This window comes from Sodiomyces alkalinus (genome assembly GCF_003711515.1).
Source record: "Sodiomyces alkalinus F11 unplaced genomic scaffold SODALscaffold_2, whole genome shotgun sequence".
In the NCBI taxonomy this organism is placed as follows: Eukaryota; Fungi; Ascomycota; class Sordariomycetes; order Glomerellales; family Plectosphaerellaceae; genus Sodiomyces; species Sodiomyces alkalinus.
The window spans coordinates 6077666-6100500 of NW_021167080.1; the positions used below are offsets into that span (position 1 = coordinate 6077666).

At 50.7% G+C, this 22835-nt stretch overlaps 8 protein-coding genes across 8 annotated transcripts; 3 read left to right on the top strand and 5 right to left on the bottom strand.

The window, feature by feature from the left end:
- Positions 1-2961: 2961 nt before the first annotated feature.
- On the top strand, positions 2962-4859 carry SODALDRAFT_292602 (hypothetical protein). Its single transcript, XM_028608697.1, has 3 exons — positions 2962-3917; positions 4032-4509; positions 4609-4859. The coding sequence occupies exons 1-3, from the start codon at positions 3391-3393 to the stop codon at positions 4660-4662; spliced, it is 1059 nt and encodes a 352-aa protein (XP_028469491.1). The 5' UTR covers positions 2962-3390; the 3' UTR covers positions 4663-4859.
- Positions 4860-5652: 793 nt separating this feature from the next.
- On the bottom strand, positions 5653-7137 carry SODALDRAFT_270695 (serine/threonine-protein kinase hal4; the record flags this gene model as incomplete). The annotated part of the gene is made up of 1 exon (XM_028607731.1): positions 5653-7137. The coding sequence occupies one exon, from the start codon at positions 7135-7137 to the stop codon at positions 5653-5655; it is 1485 nt and encodes a 494-aa protein (XP_028469492.1).
- Positions 7138-9928: 2791 nt separating this feature from the next.
- SODALDRAFT_308628 (hypothetical protein) lies at positions 9929-12322 on the bottom strand. Its single transcript, XM_028609085.1, has 2 exons — positions 12120-12322; positions 9929-12062 (listed from the first exon to the last, which is right to left on the bottom strand). Exon 2 carries the CDS (start codon positions 11903-11905, stop codon positions 10115-10117), a length of 1791 nt encoding a protein of 596 aa, XP_028469493.1. The 5' UTR covers positions 11906-12062; positions 12120-12322; the 3' UTR covers positions 9929-10114.
- Positions 12323-12954: 632 nt separating this feature from the next.
- On the top strand, positions 12955-14008 carry SODALDRAFT_331458 (hypothetical protein). The gene has a single exon (XM_028611461.1). The coding sequence runs from the start codon at positions 13042-13044 to the stop codon at positions 13549-13551; it is 510 nt and encodes a 169-aa protein (XP_028469494.1). The 5' UTR covers positions 12955-13041; the 3' UTR covers positions 13552-14008.
- Positions 14009-17116: 3108 nt separating this feature from the next.
- SODALDRAFT_308631 (hypothetical protein) lies at positions 17117-18284 on the bottom strand (the record flags this gene model as incomplete). The annotated part of the gene is made up of 4 exons (XM_028609086.1): positions 17929-18284; positions 17705-17864; positions 17231-17651; positions 17117-17181 (listed from the first exon to the last, which is right to left on the bottom strand). Exons 1-4 carry the CDS (start codon positions 18123-18125, stop codon positions 17117-17119), a joined length of 843 nt encoding a protein of 280 aa, XP_028469495.1. The 5' UTR covers positions 18126-18284.
- Positions 18285-19290: 1006 nt separating this feature from the next.
- On the bottom strand, positions 19291-20002 carry SODALDRAFT_377344 (60S ribosomal protein L21-B; the record flags this gene model as incomplete). Its single annotated transcript, XM_028614902.1, has 4 exons — positions 19291-19681; positions 19733-19780; positions 19836-19903; positions 19967-20002. 4 exons carry the CDS (start codon positions 20000-20002, stop codon positions 19291-19293), a joined length of 543 nt encoding a protein of 180 aa, XP_028469496.1.
- A 359-nt stretch (positions 20003-20361) lies between these two features.
- Positions 20362-21614, top strand: SODALDRAFT_343541 (ribosomal protein S4; the record flags this gene model as incomplete). Its single annotated transcript, XM_028613128.1, has 4 exons — positions 20362-20369; positions 20439-20495; positions 20573-20671; positions 20750-21614. 4 exons carry the CDS (start codon positions 20362-20364, stop codon positions 21159-21161), a joined length of 576 nt encoding a protein of 191 aa, XP_028469497.1. The 3' UTR covers positions 21162-21614.
- Positions 21430-22827, bottom strand: SODALDRAFT_308638 (hypothetical protein; the record flags this gene model as incomplete). Its single annotated transcript, XM_028609087.1, has 1 exon — positions 21430-22827. One exon carries the CDS (start codon positions 22825-22827, stop codon positions 21430-21432), a length of 1398 nt encoding a protein of 465 aa, XP_028469498.1.
- Positions 22828-22835: the final 8 nt, after the last annotated feature.

Consider the following 22835-nt stretch of genomic DNA (forward strand, 5'->3'; position numbering starts at 1 on the left):
TCTATATCGATCCCTTAACTACTCGTTTATAGCTAGGTTATTAAATCCCCTATTAGATTAACGATTAAGGGCTTATTATCACTACGTATCATATAGATATATAATATAAACTGCCGATTAACCTATCGTTCGAAGGCTTATAGCGCGTCATAAACCGTAACGCTATTTTTCGAAGCTAAAGGCAGCACGTAGATCTAGCCGCTATATTCGTCCTTTATTATAAGAAGATATCGTATACCGTTATAGCTCTTAGATAGCTCTTAAAGATCTTAATAAATACGCTAAAACGGTTATAGGGAGCGGTATTCTAATGTGTATCGAGATATAACTTAACGTACCTAGGTTCAGGAGTATATCTTATAGTCTATCCATTTAGTTCTCTTTATTAATATATTCCTAGCGTTATAAACTAATACTCGTAGAGCGCTTAGTCTAAGATAGCCTGCTCTTAAGTGCTATAACTATTCTTCGGTAACTCGTGGACGCGGAGGGTCTTAGATAGGTCGGTAATATCGGTAAGCTTTTATTAGTCGATCGACTACTATAACTAGTATATCTTAATAGTCGTAATTAATCGGAATAATACTATATAGTATCGGTTAGAATAACGAATAAGAAGAAGAAGAAAATAAAATTAGCTTATACTAAAGGATAGTTATATTAAAGCGTCGAAGTAGCTTTAATAAGACTACGCTCTTCTCCGCCGTTCTAAAGCATAATAAGTAGTTATAACCCGAATACTAGATCCTAACCTTATATAATAGAGCTTTCGATATAATATTCGTGTAAAATCCCTCCACGATAACTATATCGTTAAGTTTTAAGTTAGCTTTCGGAGCACTTAGAGGTCTATTAAGAATTCCCTTAAAAAGCCGTTTACCTTTACTAATAATCGGAAGTCAGTTATACCGGATTCGATAAATCCCTTTATAGAAATAAAGGAACCTGGAATAAGCAGGTCGATTAAGTTAATAAGGTGAGTTACGCTATAATTATTAAGAAGAGTGCTCTATAAGAGCGGGTAGAGGCCTAGTCGGAGCGCGGCGTAGATCCTAAGAACCTTTTCTATAGTGTAGATAAGGGCGGGATCCAGGATAATTATAATAACCTTCCCAGGATACCTATCTCTACCCTTACTATTACCGCTCTCCGAGCTTTCCTATCCCTTTTTCGATAGTTTTTCGCGTAAGCTCTTCTACTTTAGGAGCTTAATCTCCTTCCGTATCTCCTTATACTACTTTTTATTAACGTAGGTATTAGATCTCTGCTCGTATTTTCTGGTTAGAGCGTACTCTAGCTTATCATAGTGCTCCGGCTTCTATATATACTCGCGTCGATAAGGGTAATTAGTGCTTTTCTTCTTAGCCTTCTTTCCGCCTTTATTATTATCTAAGCGGTCTTTTAGGGTCGTGTAAACGCTATAGCGCGTGCTATCCGTGGTTAAAGCGCTTATAATAGCGTTAAACTCGCGGCTATATATTAAAAAATTAGAAATCTCGTCGCCGCAGACCTCTTTTATTACTAGCTCCTAAAGCTTAGTTTTTACCTAAATAAGCATAAACTTCTATCTAACTACTATAAGGAAGTTCCGAATAGTAGTAGGTCCTTTAATCTTAGCTATCTTTTACTAATATACGCGTTTAATAAGGGTATTCTACTCTGTATACTATATAGCTATTTTAGTGTTAGCTCGATAAGCGTCTTATAGATACTTTTCGTATACTCGTCTTACCTCTTCCTTCGTGTAAATACTACTTAAAGCGAAGCTACTCTTAAGTTCTTCTATAATATAGCGTAACGTAAAGTGTCTATTTTATTTTTTCTTATTATAGCCAGGATATTTTTTAATAGCCTCTTCGATAGCTTATTAATAAGCAGAGGTCTTTACGGTGGTTTTAATTAGTTAATTAGCCTTATTAAGCGCCTTAATAAGGCGACCGAGCTTTTAATTCTAAGCTATAGTCTATTAGTTCTCGATTTCGGCGAGGCGTATAAGCTCCTGCGTTAAGGGTATAATAGTATCGTCGCCTTTACCTTAGGAATATTATTCGCGTAGTTAATCCAGGGATTTAGGTATAATATACTTAGGACGGTTATCTAGCTAATCCTTTAAGCTAGGATCGAGTAATACCTGGACCTTTATCCCTTATATATATAACTGGATATAGAAGATTTAATCGGCCTATTACTATATGGATTTAAGGCGCGGGATACCGAGCGCTTTAGCCGTGATCTTAAGCTTATTCGATATAGTATCGAGTAAGGGTTTAGCGAATAAGAGCTTATTATTAGGAGAGAGAGCGTAGGAGGGCTCCGTAATACTATAGAAGTATATAAAAATAAATATAGATAATAGATTAGCAGGAAGTTACTGGTTACTACTATTACCCGGGCTTATAACTATTAAATTAACAGGAGCATACTTATAGGGAGCGTTAATTCAGAAAATATATAATCGTATTATATATAAAAGAGAAAGAAAAAGGGGGCGGGTATACGTGTCCTAAATATATCTACCACCTTCTAAGTAAGGATAGTGGGGCACCTCTAACCAATAGGAGGTCACCACACCGTGGCTTACGTGATAGAATATAATAGTTTTGCCCGGCTTCGTTTTCGGTACCGTATACCATTAATACGGGTAGATCAACCGTGTATGGTTAGGTACCTTGAGGTACCTAGGTAATGTCTGGGCTCGTGGCGTAGGTATTGATGGTTGATAAGATAAGTTTCCCCTCCACCTTGTTCGTAATTAGTACCCCGCCACCAAGATACTTTACAATGAGGTACCACTTAGCCACCTGTCGCCTGTCAGGCGACCCCGCAGTCCATGTGATCGACCTTCCGGAGGTACTTTGCTGTGGAGGTACACCGGTGACGCTTTAGAGATAAGTGAGCAATCGAGGAGCTCCTCGACGGCTTTGAGTGTCTGCCTACCTACCTTTAGGTACAAGTAGGACACAGGACACCACCTCGACCTCCTCGATAATTATATGTTACTTCTTGCGTTACCTACTAGGTACCTTACCTTACGGAAACTGTCCAACATCAACATCACTTTATCTCATCAACCTACCGATCGACTTATCCTTCAGCCGTCAGACATATAGAGACTTTACTAATCCAACGATACACTAGGCTGGTGCTCCGCCTCGCGAAGCATATTCTGCCTCGATTCCATCTCCGCAACTGGGTTGCGGCCCGAGTCAACACCTCTGGACTTCCAGGTCAAAACATCAACTCATCATCGACCAAGCGCACGACACCCTTGACGACCTGATCTACGTTCTTCCATCTCGCCGAATTCTACCACTTTCGCTCGATAACCCTCGCTATACAGAACGCCGCAGGCAACGACTCTCTGAGTTGGGCAGACGCAACGTCATCACCATGAACATCCTCTACTCGACGGTGAACACGCTCCGCGACCGCTACACACCGGTATCCCACACATCGACTTTCCGACAGTCGGGCCAGATCACACCGGAAGAGTTCGTCGCGGCGGGAGACTACCTCGTCTCCAAGTTCCCCACCTGGTCGTGGGGCGACGCCGACGATGCCTCTCGCCGCGTCAACTACCTGCCCCCCGGAAAGCAGTACCTCGTCACTCGCAACGTGCCGTGCCATCGCCGGCTGAACGAGGACTTTGCCGGCGACGCGGGCCACGAGGAGGCCGTAGTCGAGAGCAAGACCGGATCCGGCGGTAACGGTGCTGGCGACGACGACGACGACGGGTGGTTGCGGACGGGCGGCCTGTCGAGCTCCCAGCCGCTCAAGGCTCGTGATGTCCGGACGATGGACGACTCTGGGAACGTCGGCGAACAGGAAGCGCTAGAAGAGGACGATATCCCCGACATGGAGGATGAAGATGACGACGAGGCGATCATTCGGGATACCGAGGCTAGTGGGAAAGACAGGTAGGCACGCCGCAGTAATTTCTTTTTTCTTTTTTTTGCTTTGATTTCCGCTCGCGTATCAAAGAGAAAAACATATCGCTGACAGCATATCTTCTTTTTTCCCTCCTCTTCTAGCGGCCGTAGGACATACACGCTCTACATCATGTACTCGGCCTACTACCGCACCCCGCGCCTCTATCTCTCGGGTTACCTCCCCAACGGCCAACCCCTGCCGCCCAAGTCCATGATGGACGACATTGTGGGAGACTACAAGGACAAGACGGTGACGCTCGAGGACTTCCCCTTCTTCGCGAACAACGTCAAGATGGCTAGCGTGCACCCCTGCAAGCACGCCTCCGTCATGCGGACTCTGCTCGACCGTGCCGACGCCGCCCTCCGCATCCGCAGGGAAAAGCTCCGGCGGGGCAAGACCGTCGGCGGGGACCAGGGCATGGAAGGCCTCGTCGACGAGGTCGACAAGTTAGACGTGCAGGACGCCCAAGCCGCCGCCGATAAGGGGTCGGGCGATGAGTGGGAAGAAGTCAAGCAGAGTGAGATTGACGAGCAGGAGGTGGCTATCCGCGTGGATCAATATCTTGTCGTGTTCCTGAAGGTAATACGCTCTCCCTTTTTTTTTTTAACCCCCTCACCAAACCATTCTGACCTTTCCGGACGCTTCGTGCTGACTTGTTCCTTTCTCTCTTCTCCCTAGTTCATGGCTAGCGTTACGCCTGGAATCGAGCACGACTTTACCATGGGCGTATAGTCGCGATGGCTGGTCACTTCTATTTTGTTATGTCGTTCTTTGTTGCAAGCACGCTCTTAATGAGACACTGACAATCGTTGGACATGGACGGAGTACGGCTCTTGAGTTTGGTTTGCTGCCCATTTAAGGGCCAGGGCGAGGAGGGGGAGGGATAGGGCAATGGTTGGGTAGGCCTAGGTAATGAAGGGCGGGTAGACAGGGCAAACCATGGTTTCCCCCTTATCATTCAGGTGTTTCTTCAATATATATTCACGGTGGCAGCGACTTCCTTTCTTCCCTTTTGTTCATGTCCTCTAATGACAAGCTGAACTTACCATTATTGGCCGCTGACACTGAAGCTCCGACTGATCGTGGATTGCCTGCCGTATGGACAGAGAAGTCAACTTTACATTCCGGGGTCCTTCCTGGGCCTCCATGACGAACAGGTTCGATGTTTCCACTATGACAAGTCACAGGGCGTTTGTACTGGTTGGGTATTGTGACGAGATGCAAAGGAAACAAAACAAAAGCCCGACGTCGCTTCACAAGTGCCTTGCTCGCATTATGGATGGCGAATGTAGCGTCTCAAAACATGTACTCAAGTTACTCCATACGGTAGTGTTGTAAATAAACCAAGATTAAGGTATACAGCGGCCTGCGTAAGCATCAGGTCCCAACTCCATTCCAGTGTATCTTTTCCTACATGAGGTGAACCGAACCCCGTCCGTGTGTCACGGCTCTCCGAAACTCCCCAGGCAAAAAAGAAAAAGAAAAGGAAAAGGAAATGTGAAAGCGCATCCCCGTCCCCATTCCAGCCACTCAGTTCCCTGATTCGGACTTCAAACCAGGCCTGCTCCCTCCGTGGTAAAAGAAGAAGGCAAGGCAGATGGGAGCTTTGCAAGCAGAAATAGGGGGAAATCTGTCTAATTATACGACAAAAGGAAAACCCATCTCAATCCAAGTTGGCCCCCGTTCATTCTTTTCGTGCAAAATATCGTCTCATCAACTCGCTTAATATCCTGGCTGTCCAGGCATTTTCCCCAAGGAGTGGCCTTGGCTCTGAACCGGCATGTGGTTATGGCAAAAGATCTTCTGGCCGTTGACGCGGGTGGCGTCCTTCTTGGAAGCGTCGATGACCACGGCCGGCTCGTCATACGAGTCGAACCGACAACACTCAATATTCTTGACCCACCGGTTATTGACGACGTCGGCGATGCTCGCCCGCTTGGCAGGGTCCGGGTTGAGCATCATCAGGAGGACCCGGCGCAGGGCGGGCGGGGTGACGCACTGGTCGAAGGGTACATAGTGCGGGTAGTCCAATTCGGTTATGCGGGGGTCGGGCTCCGAGTGCCGGGCGTACCACTTCTCCCACTGCGTGACAAGAAGGTCGTAGTTGGGCGAGCCGGTCTTGAGCTCTGCCCTTTTCCAGATGTTTGCGCCGAAGGTCAGGTAGATCATGAGTATGGCGGTGCCCCAGACGTCCATGCCGCGAGGGTCGTATGGCCGGTCCTTGCGGAGCACTTCCGGGGCGATGTAGGGTTCGCTACCGCATATCCCGGGGGCGCAGAGTCGGATCTCGTTGTTCATGTTCGTACCACACTGCCCTCCGGCCTCCCGCAAGCCCGGGTGAGTGCCGCAGAAGACCTCGGAGACGCCGAAATCGGTGATCTTGAGCTTGCTGCCGGCGGATATGAGGCAGTTCTCCAGCTTGATGTCGCGGTGGGCAATGCCGTTGCGGTGCAGGTAGTTGACGCCCCGGGCGACCTGCTTGAACAGGCACAGGCGATCGGGGAGGCGGGCGCAATCCTTCAAGTAACCCTTCTCGACGAGCTGGTAAAGGTCCCCATCGCTGCAGTATTCCATGACGTGGTTCCAGCGGCCGTGGTCGGTACAGAGCTGCACCGTCTCGACGATGTTGGGGTGATGCAAGCTCTTAGCAATGCTGTACTCGGACTTGACCTTCTTCTCATACTCGTCGACCGTTTCCGCCTTGGATTTGCGACGGAACTCCTTGACGGCGTAGAGCTCGCCGGGAAAGCCCTTACGGGCCATGAGGGTGACTTTGGAGGTGGCACCTTTGCCGAGGTGCCTGCCATGGCGACCGAAGAACTTGTTTTGATACTCGTACACGGAGAGCAGGTCGGCTACTTCGACGAAGAAGTCGTCGGGCAAACTCACGCTCAGACGGCGAGACTTGACGCCCACGCCAGCATCGGGCATCTGGACCCAGGGAGAGGGCTCGATGCGGTGACGATGATGGTGATGAGGGGGCTCTCGTGTGCCGCCTAGGGCGAGCTGAAACTCGGACGGGGGGTCTTCGCGATCAAGGTTGCTGCGGTGGCCTAAGCGGAATATACTCCTACCATTTTTGTCCCGGCTAGGGCTGTTGGTTTGGCCGAACCCGATGACACGACTCCGGAGGGAGAAGCCGGTGGAGGCCCTGGTGTTCTTGAAATCTTCTCGGTTCGGCGTCAGGTCGTCGCCGGCGTTGATCATGGTCGTGGCGGACGTGTCTTCGGAGAAAGTGGACGACATAGGGAGAGGGTGACCGGTCACATCGCGTGCATCGCGTACGTCGCTGGCATCATGGAAAGCAACGCCGCGGCCGGGTCGCGCAGAAGCGGAGTCTGGGCCAGATGTGTTCTTCCGGAAAAGGTTGGTCATCATGCGTGTAAACTCGCTCCTTCGCCGCTCTGGGTGTGGGCTGTCCGTTCGTCGTCGCAGGACCGAGGTGGCAATGAAGTCCCGGTCGGCGACAGGTTTTGGTGATTGTACCTTCGGGGAGCCGGGAAGACCGGCAAAGCTGACGTTGAAGGATGGAGATCCACTGGCCAATTGGATGGACTCTGAGGGGCCCGGGTATGAAGACGTTCCGGTGGTAGTCGGGCCCGAAGAGAGCTCTGAAGAGATAGAAAGTGAAGGGCGGCGACCACTTTTTTTAATAAATGATAGGGAGTTCAAATGCCCCAATGAGTCGGCTAGAATGAGTGGTTCGTCCAACGACTTGCGGATATTTTCTCCCGTCTCATTCCTGAAGGGGGTAAAGAGGGCGTCGGGAGAGTCCTTTGTCTCTGATGAACATTCGATGACTACGTGGTCGTGGCTGTCGATCGAGGGGTCCGAGAGAGAAAGGGGAGGAGAGATGGTTGGAGATGGTGTCACTTCGGCGAATGTGTTCCTTTTATGGCTTGTTGTGCGGTTTTTTGTACATGTCCGCGGAGAGTTGGACGTGGGGTTGCCTAGGTAAGGAAAAAGGAAAGGAACAAGGGTTAGTTGAAAAGGGGGTGGGTGAATGAGTGTGGATAAGTGGGTGGATGAGTGGGTGGACGATGATCGGTAATGATACTGAACACACAAGACGGTAAACTTCTAGAAGCATTCCCTGCTCCTGGAACGGGGGGGGGGGGTTGGATTGGGGAAAAGCAGGCATGGAATGCACGAAACGGCGGGTGGCAACCCACTCAAGTACTTCGTCGAAGTAGTGTACAGTGCTTTGGGGGACGGGGGTACAGAAGCGTCTTGGTGGGGGTTGGTGCCAGGCGGACTCGGAACAACTCGCGGGCAAATTTCATAGCGCATTGTGGATGTACTCCGTAGTCCGTACATACGTACCTATGGTACCGGAGCCAGAGTTGTGGACGGCTAGGGTATGGACGGCTGCTGGGTTAATTGCCTGACCATCTTTGCCCTGCGTCGGTTCCGCTGATGTCAGGGTTGCTGATACTGGTTGCATCTTCTGCATAGATGGGACCATGATTTTGACGTTGGTGGAAGAAATCCTGGCGGAAATATCCACTCTTCTTCCAAGAAGGAAGCAATAAATAATTAGTAGGCAGATTCCTCGTTGAACGTGAGAAGCGAGGCCTTCATAAATATCTGTCCCTAATATAAATGGAACGAAGGTTTTAACTCGAGAGCCACTGACGACAGTATAAACAGTATACGGAGTCCATTCTAAGCCTCCGCTCGGTCAGCGCGTCGGTGTTGTTCTAGGCTCTGGTTAACGTACAGACTACAGAGTACAGTCACCGTTTGGGATAATGCCCTTGAACAACCCATACCAACTCCTCAAGAACATATTACGGAGTATGTACAGATAATAGGCGATGGCAGACCAGTAGAATAATTGCCCTCACCGACGACCAAGTAATCATGTGCGGGAAATACCCAATGGATGCACGTGTTTCATTGAGGAGGGCAAATGTGGGGATGTGTGGAGGGCGACGTGGGGTGCCTTTACCCTGAAGTTACTCCGTGCCTAGGTAGTGACTCTTCCTGTATCGTCGCTTTTCACCCATCTTCCCCTAAGGTATGACGACTCCTAATCACTTGTGACCTCATTCACGTGAGATATCCTTCGGACTGCCATGAGGTCGACATGCTGCCCTGCTGTTACACGAATTATCTCATGGATTTCCATAATAGGGAACTTCACCAGGGGATATGCACGGATGTCTGGCAGCAACACAAGCTTTTGTGGGGTTCCTGCAACAAGCCGCTCCCCACACCTTGGCGATTTCCTCAATTCCACGAGTCTGCCTTTCGCACGACTACACTTCTTATCCTCGAGGACTTTAGTGAACATACATAGACCCTTGTTGCTATACCATGGTGCTAGCTGCTTTCGGACCGTTCCAGCCCATTTCCGCCCGCGATCCATGTTTTCAGCGGTTTTTGCCGGTTTTACAATCACCACGGAGCTATCTTGGCAATAAGCGATCACCGATCGCTGAGCACTTGGAAAAGCTTGCTTGGCCAGGACTCGGCGGATTCGGCCCATTCCTTTTTTTTTTTTTTTTTTTTTATTACGTGGACAGGACGATATGACCTTAATGGCTGCGGGTAACTTAACAGAAGAAGTGCGAACCCCCTATGACAGACGCTGTTAGCGACTAAAGCGAGCTGCCTCTTACGTCAGAGACGCCAAAGTGATCTACACGTGTAGAAGATTTGAAGTACCTAGGTAGATCATATGGCTTGGCAACCTACCTTAGGTAAGGTACCTTAGGTAAGTTGGCTGCCCGTACAAGATAAGGTAGTCCGATGGGCACGATAAACCGACTCGAACCTTACTTTTTTCATACGGCCCGACTACAACTCCAGTCTACACCCACGAACGGCAAGGTCAATTCTGGTCGGCCAAGCCATCACGCGATACTCTTCGAGCCCTGAACGCTAATAATGCCCATTCCCTTTGCATCGAGAGGGTGCTGGTTGCTCTCTAATTGCCTACTTGGAGGGGGGAGGGAGGCAACGTTGGTGTGCTTCAGCCCCTGGCATTCGAATTAGAGTAGAGCAGATGACATTGAATCGAGTGGTATCAGATGCTATAAGAACAAGCAGAATATCCAGTTCGCCCTAATCCCCAAAACGCCATTCATTGTTCTTTCCTGGCATCATACAGTATACTGTAATGTAACAATGTCGTCTCCAGGCGTAACCAATGTGAGAGAAATGCCCCGTGGAAATGAACCTACGCCGCATTGTTGCTGCGCGTCGAGGATCCGTTAACGGGAAGGATATTAGACAGGAGGAACCTACCCTTGCCGGTCAGGGGCTGTCTCTTCCACCCGACCACCTCCAGGTCCGCCGTGAGATCCGCGGCTTCTTCCACCACCAGCCACTGGCCCGAGATCTCATCCTTCTCCAGAAACCGGAACACGATCCGTGACCCAGCTTCCTCAAAGACGTGCTCCCGTCGCCACAACCGCCTCCACTGCTCCTCCCCCGTCCCTTCTACCGCGTTGGCTCGTTCCAGGTCCCGGTTCCGCTCCGCGACGGCCGCAAACAGCCGCGTATCCCAGAGCCCATCTCGACGCGGGTACTGCCGAAGCACGCGGATCGCCTCCTCACGCACAAGCGGGTCCCGGCAGTGCAACGACACCAGCCCCAACGGCCACGTTACCCCGCCATCCACGCCAGTCCGGTGGGCCGCGCTTGTGAATTCCTCTTGTGACGTCCGTAGGATCACCTCGGCTACAGAGACAATCTCGCGACAGAGGGGCGTCAGCGTGGCCATCGCCTCGTGGTCCGTGTACTGCACAAGGCAACCGAACGCTTGTACTAGCAGGTGCGACAGGCGCAGTTGTAGGGCCTGCATATACTTCTCCCGGTCCTGCTTCCCCTCCATCAGGGCCTGCATATACAGCGGCTGGAATGCTGCGTCCCACTCTTCAGCCAACCTGGCCGACTCGTCGCAGAACTCCATCAGGGTTTGGTTCCTAAGAAAATCCGCGAAAAGCGCATCGACCTCGTCGTCATCCTCCGATTCCAGAATCCCGCTTTCGTATACCAAGTCCATGACTAACGGACCCAGCTGCGCCCCCCGCCGTTGGATGGCAGCCCAGTACTCCTCCGCTACTCCAACATCGGCGAAGACCTTGGGGATCGAGTCTATGCTGGCCAGGGACCGCGGCAGCTGCATCATGTAAAGGTTGAGCATCTCCAGACTCTGGCCCTTTCTCATCAAACCCGTCGTGACCTCCTGCAGCGGTAACGAGCCTCCGACCCGCCCGTCGAGCACCGTCCGACTCTGACTCCCGAGCAGACTGTATATCTCCGCCACCTCTCCCAAAAGTGCGCGGGGCGCCGCTGCCAGGCTGGTGAGCGGATGCTTGTCGCCCACCCCACCCCCCATCAGTATAGAGAAGAAGAGAGCCATGCCGTGGTTGATGTGCCGCAACGCGCTCCGCTGATCGCCCCGCATCACCTCGAAGGCAATGAAGAGGACCGACAGGAAGATCGTGTCCTGTAGGACGAGGCCATCGGGGGCTTGACTCTGCAATCGCAGGGCCCTGCAATAGTGCACCACTGCGTTATTATAGTGCGGGCTGCGTTCGAGGCGTGCGAGGTGTACTAGTTCATCCGCCTTGACATCGGAGCCGTCACCAGCACTGCCGAAGGCTCTGCTAAGAGCACCGATGGCCATAGCGGCATGTCGAAGGGTGGTGTTCGTCCGGGTCATCTGTGGCATCGTCGTCTTCCAGAGCTTAGAATTCAGCGCACCCCGGCTGCTGAGTGACACGCGAAGGAACTGGAGGAATTCGTCAAAATACATGACGCTCAGGTCGTCGGCGAAGTCGGTCGAGTTCAGGTCAGGTTCCAGCATAATCACCGTGGGCGACTTGGCCCGCCTGGACTGCTGACTATGCACCAACGTCGCATCATCGGCGGTTGATGGCTGTTTTCGGCCCGGCTTGGATCTCGGCTTCCTGGGTTTAATCACATATCCCTCGCAAATCCCCCTCGTCCTGACGCAGTTCATACAGAACGGCTTCGTCTCGTCACATTTGACATGCCGTCTCTTGCATGTCACGCATCCAGTTCGCACTTTGGTCGTGCTGGTGCGTGTGGGCTTTCTGTGACCATCAGCGACCGTGAACTGATGAGGGGTGCTCGTGGTGATGGTTTCAGTTGGGGACCTGGATGGGCGCTGAGTGAGTCATGATAAGCCTTGGAGGGTGGTGAGAAATTGAGACTCTTACGCCCGTGACTCTTCTGACGACAATGAGAGACGTCGTTCTTGAGATTTGGGGTGCAAAGGAAGAGTGGTCATGATATAATATAAAGCGAGGAACCGCAACCGCTGCTGAAGACGGGACTCACGGGAGCTCTAGGGAATGAGGATCATGAGACCGGCTTCTCTCCGAACGGGTCGTAGTTCGTGAGCCAAAAACAAGACTCAGACAATAAAGAAATAAATAAAAATAAAAATAAAAATAAAAGGGAAAAGAAGAGAAAAAAAGAATCCCTATCCTACATACTGCTGTCTGGCTCTTCGTCATACCAGTCCGGTTGGACCAGTCTAATCTCGGTGCCTACACGAATGCAAGGCATCCATCCATCAATGATTACTCCGTGCCCAGTTGGGGTTGTAATTATTAGGTAAGCAGCTCGATGCACTGCGATCAGGTGGTCTCTCTCCACCCCATCTATTTCTCCGCGTTGGCCCTAGAACACTCGGACTTCTCCAACTCACATACCTCGTTTTTGGCCAACTCGCCATCAGAACCCCGGCGTAAGCGCGTCAGTACCCATCGCCTTATCACCGAAATCATCCACGGCCTCGAAAGGGGCCGTATCGCACTCTGCAACAATGTGCTCAACCATGCCAACTGCACACAGATGCGCAAGGAACGCCAACATGTTCTTCCAGCCCGTTACTCTCAAGACCCCTTTCGACCCAGTCTGACTCCTTCTACACTCTGCCCGTCGAGACCAGCTACTACCAGCCGGCAACTACTACCCCTAGTCTCGCGGGCCTTGAAGGATGGGGTGGTCTGGACCTTGGCCACGCCGTCAGCACCGCCCTCCCAGGCCCCGACCTTCTTTCTAATTGGGATGCTTCTGGCTGGAGTCCGGTGACGACCCGCGCTCTTCCTCAGTCGATACCTGCTATGCATGACTTCGAGATTGGACCAGGTGCGTGCCGTCGCTCTTACTGAGTGCAGGGCAGGGGGGAAAAAAAGAAAGAAAAAAAACCGTGCGGGACTGATACGATTGCAATTAGACCTTTTCCAGATTTCCGACTTTTCCCAACTCGTCCCATCCGCCGTTCCAAACCCATCGCCCTCCATACCGCTGCCAGCTGCTACTCCCAGCCCAGCGCACAGTTCTCTGACCGTCAATACACTAAGTTTGGCGGCCGCACCGGCGTCCGAGATACAGTCTACGTCAACGTCGCGACAACGCGAACGGGACAAAGACGATCCAGATGTTGTTTTTAGACGGAAACGCAACACGATTGCGGCTCGTAAGTACCGGCAGAAAAAAGTCGACCGGATCGAGGAGCTGGAGAAGGCGCTGGAGGAGACGATCAAGGAAAGGGACGAACTGAAGTTGCGATTGGCGAGACAGGAGGCCGAAACGGAGGCGCTGAAGGCTGTGATGCGGTTGGGCAAAGGGGGTTGAGAAGAAAAGAAACCTGGCATGTAGGAACTTGTTAGCTTTTTGCAATTCGTTTCTTTATATCTCGTGAAAATGCGTCTGGGTGACGGCTAACGTTCAGACGATGTCGGCTAATATGTGTCTTCAGGTAACTGAGGGTGTATTTCTCAGAGGTTTGATTGTTCACTTGGACTCAGCTCCGGGTTCATAATCACTTCTGCCCTTTATGCATTGCGTTGTTTAGTGAGGGCTAGGGGCTCGTACCGTTCTTTCTTTGGCGTGAGGACTCCAAACTGACTGGCGCATGCTTTACAAGATAGGAGTCGAAGAACTTGCCTCCGAGCAGGATGGCATCGCACTCCCTCTCTTTATGTTTTACAAGATTGCTTCTGCCATATTTATAACAATCTCCCACTCTAGGAGTATTCATCCATTCCATCTTCGTCACGGCAGCGACGGCACATCTCTGAGGAAGGGACTACTGCCCAGGAAACAGCTATAAGGCATAGGGTAACCCAGCAGGCTCCGTCATGTTGTATCATATTACATTCGGAAAGACTCATCACATGCGTCCATGCAGGGCACTTTTAAGGGATGCTCTGAACCGCAATATCTCCCACTCCTCACTGCCGCACCTGCCGCAGTGGTGGTTATCTTCCATACAGCTATGACAGGGCTCGAGTTTCGTGTTGCGTTTGTATGTCAGCGTTGGCAAGTGAGCCAGTATGAATCATCCTGGCTCATCTATTATTCGTCAACAGCGTTACTTCTGCCCCCCTACACTACATAACATGCACACAGGATCCACTTTTCGGGACGGAATCGCGACTCCGCGAGTCTCGGCCGAGGTCAGGCTTCGGGTCCCTCGTTCGTCTTAGAAATACCTAGGTCCTCCATGGCCCCGTATCAAGTCCTCAAGATCCCTTCCCGGATGGACCCAATGGAGAACAGCCCACAAATCACGGTATCACCTACTAAATACGCGTAATTTGAAATGCTGTCTGGAGCTGCGAGTGTACTCCTTGAGTCCTTCAGGGTTCAAACTTCAGTCAGGAACTCGATATTCATTCGTGGGTAGGGCTTCGAATTCTCTATTCTGTAATTAGACATAGTCTTGCGAAATATCGTACTTTTTGATTGTCTGTAAGATGGGTAAGACCCTAAGAGGCGGTGGTGTAACAATATTTGGATGCTATGACTCCCCTGGTTTCACACATTGAATGGATTTGCGTTCTTTCGTTTTAATTCCTTTAGCTTTCTCTTACTGAAACATAAATGTACGAAGTATACTCTCATATGACTGTTGTGGAGGAGTTGCCCATAAGTAAGAGACGTAAAGTTGGCAAGTTTTACAGGGTAGAAAAGAAAGATGACAGGCGGAATTAGCAGAAGAGAATAGATGGTGACGAATGACAAGGGAACCGGGATGCAAAAGAGAAAAGGGAGGAGATGGAAACAGAGATAGCCCGAAAAGAGAAGGAGAGAAACTGAGAACAGGCTATAAGCCTAAAGAAAGGTTATAAAGTCGAGGTATATTTATCGTTTCAGCAATACTCCATATATTCAATGGTGAGATTCGAGATTTGGAAAATCATCACCCCTTAAATAGGTTGTAAATCCACACAAAAGGTCCACAGGTTTTCTTCTGCTCTAAATACCATTATAGAGTATCTTGCTGATTCCCAATCCCGCAACAAAGAACAGAGAAACCTATTTATGATAACTGAAGTAAAGTCAACCATGTGCCTGTTTAGCACTGCCTATCGCTTTATAGGTTCTTACCATCATAATAAAAACTAACAATCAAGAAATGCGGGCTCATTATACAGTTTCCAGGTTCGATCAGATGACGGATATTATTAGAGTATCAAATTTAGAGACCGGAACCATGAATGTCTCTCGCAGAGATCTAGATGCACCACCGGGTACATAATTACCCTCGGTCATTCGAAGGATCTCGATACTTGCAAAGGAGGGCATTACTAGCCAGATATACGCTTAGGAGTGTCCATGAATTGGAATATATGCTCTATAAAGAGTCAGGGGCATTCTCCATAACCAACAATGCAATAAACGGCTTCAGATATCAGAGAAAGTCTTGATCTTAAATAACCAGGAAATAGTTGTCTGGCAGAACCAGTTACTTTTATAAGGTACTGAAAGTGAGTTACCTGTGTTTCTCATGCTAGTAATTTTCATCTACTTAGCGAATATTTCATGAAACTGTTGTTCAGAGTCTCATACAGGTTCCCTATCATAACAAAACCAAGAACACATCTTGAAATAGAATTGAATATGCTTATCACCCTCCCTGGGGTTTCTTTTTCAGCAGATCTTGTGTAGCAAGCCCGATGTCTCATACAGTTATTTTATGCTATATCATGATCTACGTACGTGGACTTCAGTCGAATTCTTTAAAAGTACATTATCATTCACGAGACAATCTTCAAATCTCTCTTTGTAATAAGGTCCGAGGACCTCAAACTTCCTACTGTGTTAACTCATACGTATTTAAGCGGTTCCATGTTTCGTTGTATGATGGCCCTAACCACTTTCTTTCATTCATTTCGGTGTCATGTCTGGAGCCGTCATATCCCTGAGCCTGACAACCCCTTTATGCCAGTAGGCTAGCCATCCGGAAGGAACCATGGCGGACACAACTAAGTCATATACCAGTGTCCCAGACCTTGATCCAACGTTCGAATCGATCCAGGTAAAGAATACAACCATTCGGAAAGACCTACAAGTCTCCCTTACCCGATATCCAATGGCTTATTGTCGAAACTCGAAAGCATCCTCGAAGTTTGCCCCTTAGCCAAAATCACCCTCAAGCCACTGACTGATGTTATCTCAGCTCTTTGCCAGAAGCACATCTCCGAAAGAGCTTTGACTCTGATTTGGGTTCAAACCCCTCTTATCACTGCCACGGGCCGCAACCTGTTCGCGGCGCGGTCGTACGGCCTTTGAGACCCATTGCCCTCAAGCCACCCATAGTCACTCAGCAGTGACCCTGTGGGAATGAATATGACCAAAAGTTAGGCCCTCAAGGGCATTGCCATCAAGGGCGTGGTACCAGACCAACACCGACGGGGCTAGAGCTGCTGTCGAGGACCTAAAGAACAACAGGATCCACGGAGGGGTTATTGTAGGGGGTATATGGTGATTATCGGTACCATGAGTGGAGGCCGATGATAATTATGTTTTCCGCTTGTACTGTTTTCGACTCTTCGGGCTTTATGATTGGAGAAGATGATCGCGATAACGTCCAGGCTTGTCCAATGCATAGCGATACTTCCGTAAAGTAGACGAAGGTTGACATTTGCCATTTCGCAGACTTCGAAGAGTATCGATTCAGCGGTCGTTTGAAACATGATGATTGATGACTGGGCCCAACTGCAAGAAGGGGCGCCAGGCTCAGGGCTGAGCGGGGTTATATGTAAGTCGAGAGCTCCGACTGAGGTTCTGTGGCAAATCATGGTTGCTTGACCAGAATTCAGCTTTCACCCGTCGGTTGTACTGTGTGGCCAAGCCGAAGTGTAAGTCGAAAGATGTCACGCCGAAACAGGGGAGAACCACTTGGTAGTGGTTACTACCAGTAACCACGACGACCGTAGTGGCCGCTCCACCAGCGAGAGTAAGTACTCGTATCTGCCACTGTCAGCGCTAGCACGGTTGAAGCTCAACGTACAAACTCGACACGCACCCTGAACAGTACTTATGCCAAGTTGGTCAGCCACATTGACATAGCCTTCGGCAGTGACCTTACCCTCCTTCAGGATCGTCTTGGCCGTCTCCTCGTCCTCCTGCCAGGGGCTCCGGCAAAATGGACAGGTCACTGCCTGCTTCTTGACTCTAGCCCACATTTTGAAGCAGCTCTTGTGCATGTTCTGGCCGCAGGCGGCGCGGCACCAGACAACAGACTCGCTGCTCTTGGCATCGAGCTCCGTAAAGCAGATGGGGCAGTCTCCTTCCACAGGCTTCCGCCGCTTGTCTACGTTTTTTTCCGGTGAGGATGCGTCCTTAGCTGGGATGGGTGCCTGGCGAAAGATCTCATGGAGTTCGTCGGTCAGGAGTGCGAGCTGATAGACATGTTCGAACTTGGCGTGAAGGACACGCGACATTACCTGAAGAGGTATTAGCAATTTGACACAAAGACAGGTAGAAAGATGCAACATACGTAGAGAATGTGTTTGCACTGGTTGCCCTTTAAGGCATGCGGGCAATTGCAGGATGGGCAATGGGATATTGTAATGGTGTAGACATTGCCAGTTGAACCCGCAAGCTCAACTCTCTCTTGCGGAACCGAGTCATCTCGATGGCGACTTATGACGTAGAATCTTCGTCGAAAAGATATGAGAACGATCCCTAGACAGAATAAGAACTGGGGAAGTTCGGGCATACCTTTGGGTCATTGCTCGATTATATATCTCATGGAAGCTTTGGGGCGGGTTTGGTCGAAAACGGCGTTTACGTTTTTCTTCCTTTGGCAAGTTTGGTTCTGCTTTGGCCCTCTTGCGTCCATAGAGACGCGTGGTTGGTTTGGTCGGCTCTTCATCTCCCTCATCCCACGCTCGCTTTGTTGGTTTCCGCGGCATCATGCAGGGTGTCGCCGAATATATGAACTACCTATACAAGGTTTGTGAGATTGTAGCCTCTGTTGAGACTCGAGTTCACTTGTTATCGCCTGATAAAAGGCAGAGCACGAGACGAGTGTTTGGACCTTTAATAACTGAATACGGGGTGGGTAATGCGCGCCCTTGAAGAGGAAACGCTATGCGTAAATAATCATATGCAAATGGCGAGTACCAGGTGAGGGCTCATTGACTGTGTCATTTTCAAATCTTAAACAGCATCGCAGAATCACGTGCTTTCAGCCACTCAGGATGCACAGACGTTATCCGTCATGGTTACTCCGCATTCATACCAAGTCACGATATCCAATAGTTGTTTCGTATCCTGTATGAAACCGTTGTGTCTTGATGTGGCAAGAAACTGTAATAGAGGGCTGGATGTAGAAGTACGGAAAGAAAATCAGCTCCAATTCCACACAGGGTTTTGCGTGGAATAAGGGAAAACCGCGATTGAGCACGTCCACAATGCACCCTTAAAAGTCAGCCTTCTCAGGCCTCGACAATCCGCGCCGAAGACATCATCGCAAGTTACCTAGGTAGAGAGTACACGCGTTTGCTCGAACGCGTTCAGGTCATCCCAAACGGATGAAGGCTAGACATGAAATTACCAGGGAAGCGAACTCCAAACTGCCACCGTTAGAGATGGTATATTGCGCCATTTCAACCGCCAACAAACACGTCCGCGACTGGAGTCTTAGATAGCTGGATGTACGCTGCGTAGAATTTGGGACTGGGTGGTTTGCGTCTGGAAACCTAACCCCGACGTAACCAGAGAACGGGTAATGCGTACACATATAGCTGCACTCAAGCCCAACATGCCCATTCAAGGACATGCATGTAATCTGGTTAAGAGGGAATGCCGAAATGCCACCGGATTTTCATTCCCTATGGACGTTGCCGAAACCTCGATGCCTTTCCATGCAAGAAAATTGTCCGATTCACAGTAACACCCCATGCACGAGAAAAAGCCATTGATATCTCCCATTTTCCCCGTAGTAGAAGACAGTCGTCTCGGCTGCCGTCTATTGCAGCACGCAAGAGGGCCGAGCCGTACCTCATAAACGCTCGTACTCCTCCGCGGCATGACATATTCGCTCGTCCCACACTCGCCGTCACACACCACCCAGGTTGCTTAAATTGTCGTCTCGTAAGCGAGAGGGGCGATGGTCTCGGGCACATGCTCCTTGAATGAGATGGTGTGGGCCTCGCGGGGTCCGGCAGGCTGGCGCTTGAGCAGAACGGTCTTGCCCTCGGCCTGGGCCTCCTTGCGGAGACGGGCGTTCTCCTTCACTCTCCGCAGGAAGTCGTCACGAGAGCGGGAAGGCGAAACGTGCTCGATGCGGATGTTGATGCGCTTCTCGATGTACCGGTGATTCACCTGCTTGTAGATGATGACACCGACGGCGGACTTGCTGACGTTGTAGACGACGCCGGTCTTGCCGTGGTAGACCTTGTGCGGCATGCTGTAATCCCCGCCAGTCAGTATTTCCATCCATGTGTTGTCCCGTTCTCGGTCGAGGTTGCTTCGTTGGGTTTGAGTGCCCCGCGCGAAGTTCGAATCCGATGCGCCTTACCCCTTGTGAACAGCACCATTGACCTTGATATCAACGATGTCACCGACGCTGCGGAATATGTCAGAAATTCAACCTCCTCCAGACTCGATGAATTCGATCGTACTGGTATTGTTTTAGGTAGGTGGAAAGTCGGATGTTACCGCGCTCACGGAAGGACCTGGCAAACATGTGCTAAACGCGATTGTCAGAATTGTTGCCCAACGAGTCGCTTATTGATAGCATGGAATCACGTACCCGGGTGCCGGAACGCAGACCCTGAGGGTGACCCATCTTGTCGGTGTTGTGTCGTCGAAAATGTCGGTCGGTTTGGTGTTGGAGGTGCTGAAAGTCAGTCGGCGACGATACAACAAGGCAAGACGACGTTCAAAATTTTGGGTGAGGTTCGTGGGTGTGGTAAGCTGTGGGTTTGTGCCCGCCGTACTGGAATTTGCCGAAGTTTTTCCTAGCGGACCCTGCACCTCGATTGGTGGGTAAAGCGGGTACGGACCTAGGGCTTAAGACCCAGATGGCCCGTGCACGCCCAAGCCCGAAACTTTCTTGACCACCAACGACCTACAAGCAATTTTCCAACACTGGAATTTCCGTAGTGCACCCAACGTCAACGACATCGCGAAGATCGAGACGGCAAGATGGCTCCGTAAGTTCGACATCAGGCTGCAATATTCTCTCACGACCAGTACGACCATGCTAATTGAATTGTGTCCAGTCCCTCCTACTCCAAGACTTCGCGTGTGCCTCGTCGCCCCTTCGAGGCGGCCCGACTGTCAGTATCTCCGGCCACTGAACAGGAGCTTGCCTCCGTTTATGTCGTTTGAGGCCCGACTGACAGAAGAACACCAGTGACTCCGAGCTGAAGCTCGTTGGCGAGTACGGTCTCCGCAACAAGCGTGAGGTCTGGCGTGTCCAGCTCACCCTCTCCAAGATTCGTCGTGCTGCTCGGTAAGCTTTGCCTGCGCTTGAAATAAAAAGCCCCTCATTGGGAATTGTATGGGCGGCGATGTACTGACAAGCCCCAAGTCAGCTTCTTACTCTCGATGAGAAGGACCCCAAGCGCCTCTTCGAGGGCAATGCCCTCATTCGACGACTGGTTCGCGTCGGCGTTCTCGACGAGTCGCGCATGAAGCTCGATTACGTTCTTGCCCTCAAGGTCGAGGACTTCCTGGAGCGCCGCCTGCAGACCCTTGTCTTCAAGCTCGGTCTCGCCAAGTCCATTCACCACGCCCGTGTCCTCATCCGCCAGCGTCACATCCGCGTCGGCAAGCAGATCGTGAACGTTCCGTCGTTCATCGTCCGTCTCGACTCCCAGAAGCACATTGACTTCGCTCTCACCTCGCCTTTCGGTGGAGGTCGCCCCGGTCGTGTCCGCAGAAAGAAGGCCAAGGCTACCGAGGGTGGCAATGAGGAGGCTGAGGACGAGGACGAGGAGTAGACGCATCATCTTCCTAAGGGTCTATGTGGTTTTAAAAAAAATTCGTGGGGCGACGGCGACTGGGAAATACCCACCATGGCACATTGGGCGGTTCGCATTTAGGGCGTTAGCCAGAGGATAATGGCATGACCTTGATGAAACCAGAACTTGATATGTCTGCAGAAGTCGTCGGAAACGAGAGTGTAGTGTTCCCTTGTGCGTACGTGCGATGGATGTGACGAGTATACGGGTATCATGGTGTCATATTTCCTTCCCCCTTTGCTTTATCTTAGTGTACCAGTTCATCTTTGCCCAAAAACTTGGCCATGGGATCCTCCGCCGCTGTCCGTTTCCTTCTGTACTCCTCCATGTCCTCTTCCGTGACCCCGCTCATCATCTCTTCTGCTGTGCGCTTCTTGACGACATTTTGCCTCGGTTTGTCTTCCTCCTTTTCAGGGATCTCCTCTGCGGCCTCCCCGTTTTCGATCAGAGCCATTCGAGTCCTCTGCCGTTCCACAGCATCCAACGCAGCCTTGCCCTCCTCTCCGGTGCAATAGCTGTTTTTGACGAGAGAATGGCAACATGCAAAACCCCATTGGAAGTCAGACCACCAACTTCCCCAAACGGAGGTGTGATTGTGAACAAAAACATCCTCAGTGTACTTGGACTTCGCTGCCGCCCTCGGTGCCCCCTTGATGAGGCCGCTCTCGTCGTACTCGACAAAATGCTCCGACTCGGTAACCATCTGCCTGAGGTCCTCGGGCATCTTGTACAGGGAGTTGTCTCCGTACATCTCCATAAGCTTCTTTTCTTTTTCGGCGCGCTTTCGCTCTTCTTCCTCTTTTTGCTTCTTCCGGTGGAACTCGCCGGCTGTTGGATTTGCCTGCAGATGCTGGGCTGTATCTCCCTGCTTCTCTTGGGCTTCCCAGGCATACTTTTGAGCTTTCTCGAACTCGGCAGCGTCGCCCGAACCGCGCATGAATCCTTCCTCTGCGAAAAGGCTGGCTGATTTGTCGTGCGTAGCACCTGCGTCAATCAAAGACCGTGTCTTCGGGTCGTACTTTGCCGAATCCAGATCCAGGTTGAGGAGATATTTGGCGGTGTCCTCCCGTAGTCGCAACTGTCGTGTCGCTGTGCTTTGATGTTTGCTCATGTCGTTCTCTTCTGCGTACTTGTCTCCCTCATCTCGCTCCTCTTCTTCGTCGTCTCCGTTGGCAAGAGCTTTCTTTCGTAGCTCTTCCATTTGGCTGTATTCCTCAACCACATTTCGATACTCCTTCGGATCATACCCGTTCCAGCGGTCCCGCTTTGCATCCCAGCCGAGCCGGACATCTTGGAGAACCTCGTCGGCTTGGATATCTTTTCCTGTCCACTTCGCGCCTTTCGCTCGGGGTCTACTGAGGCAGTCCTTTGCCTTATGTGTCATGGCGCCACAGTTTTCGCAAGCTCCCTTTCGGTATTTGGTTGCAGCAGGACCCGCTTTCCTACCCCGGTCGTACCATTGTGATTGCTCGGCTTTCTTTTGTATACGTTGATGTTCAAGATAGTCGCTCGGGTCTCCTTCTTCGCCAGCGTAGAACGGACGTTTACTGATGAAGGACGGAATGTAGACGTTCTCTTCTTTTGAGGCTGCGCCAGCGCTCGAGGCCGCCTTTGGGTCTGGCCTTCGCGGTGGAGGAGGCGGCATTATGAAAA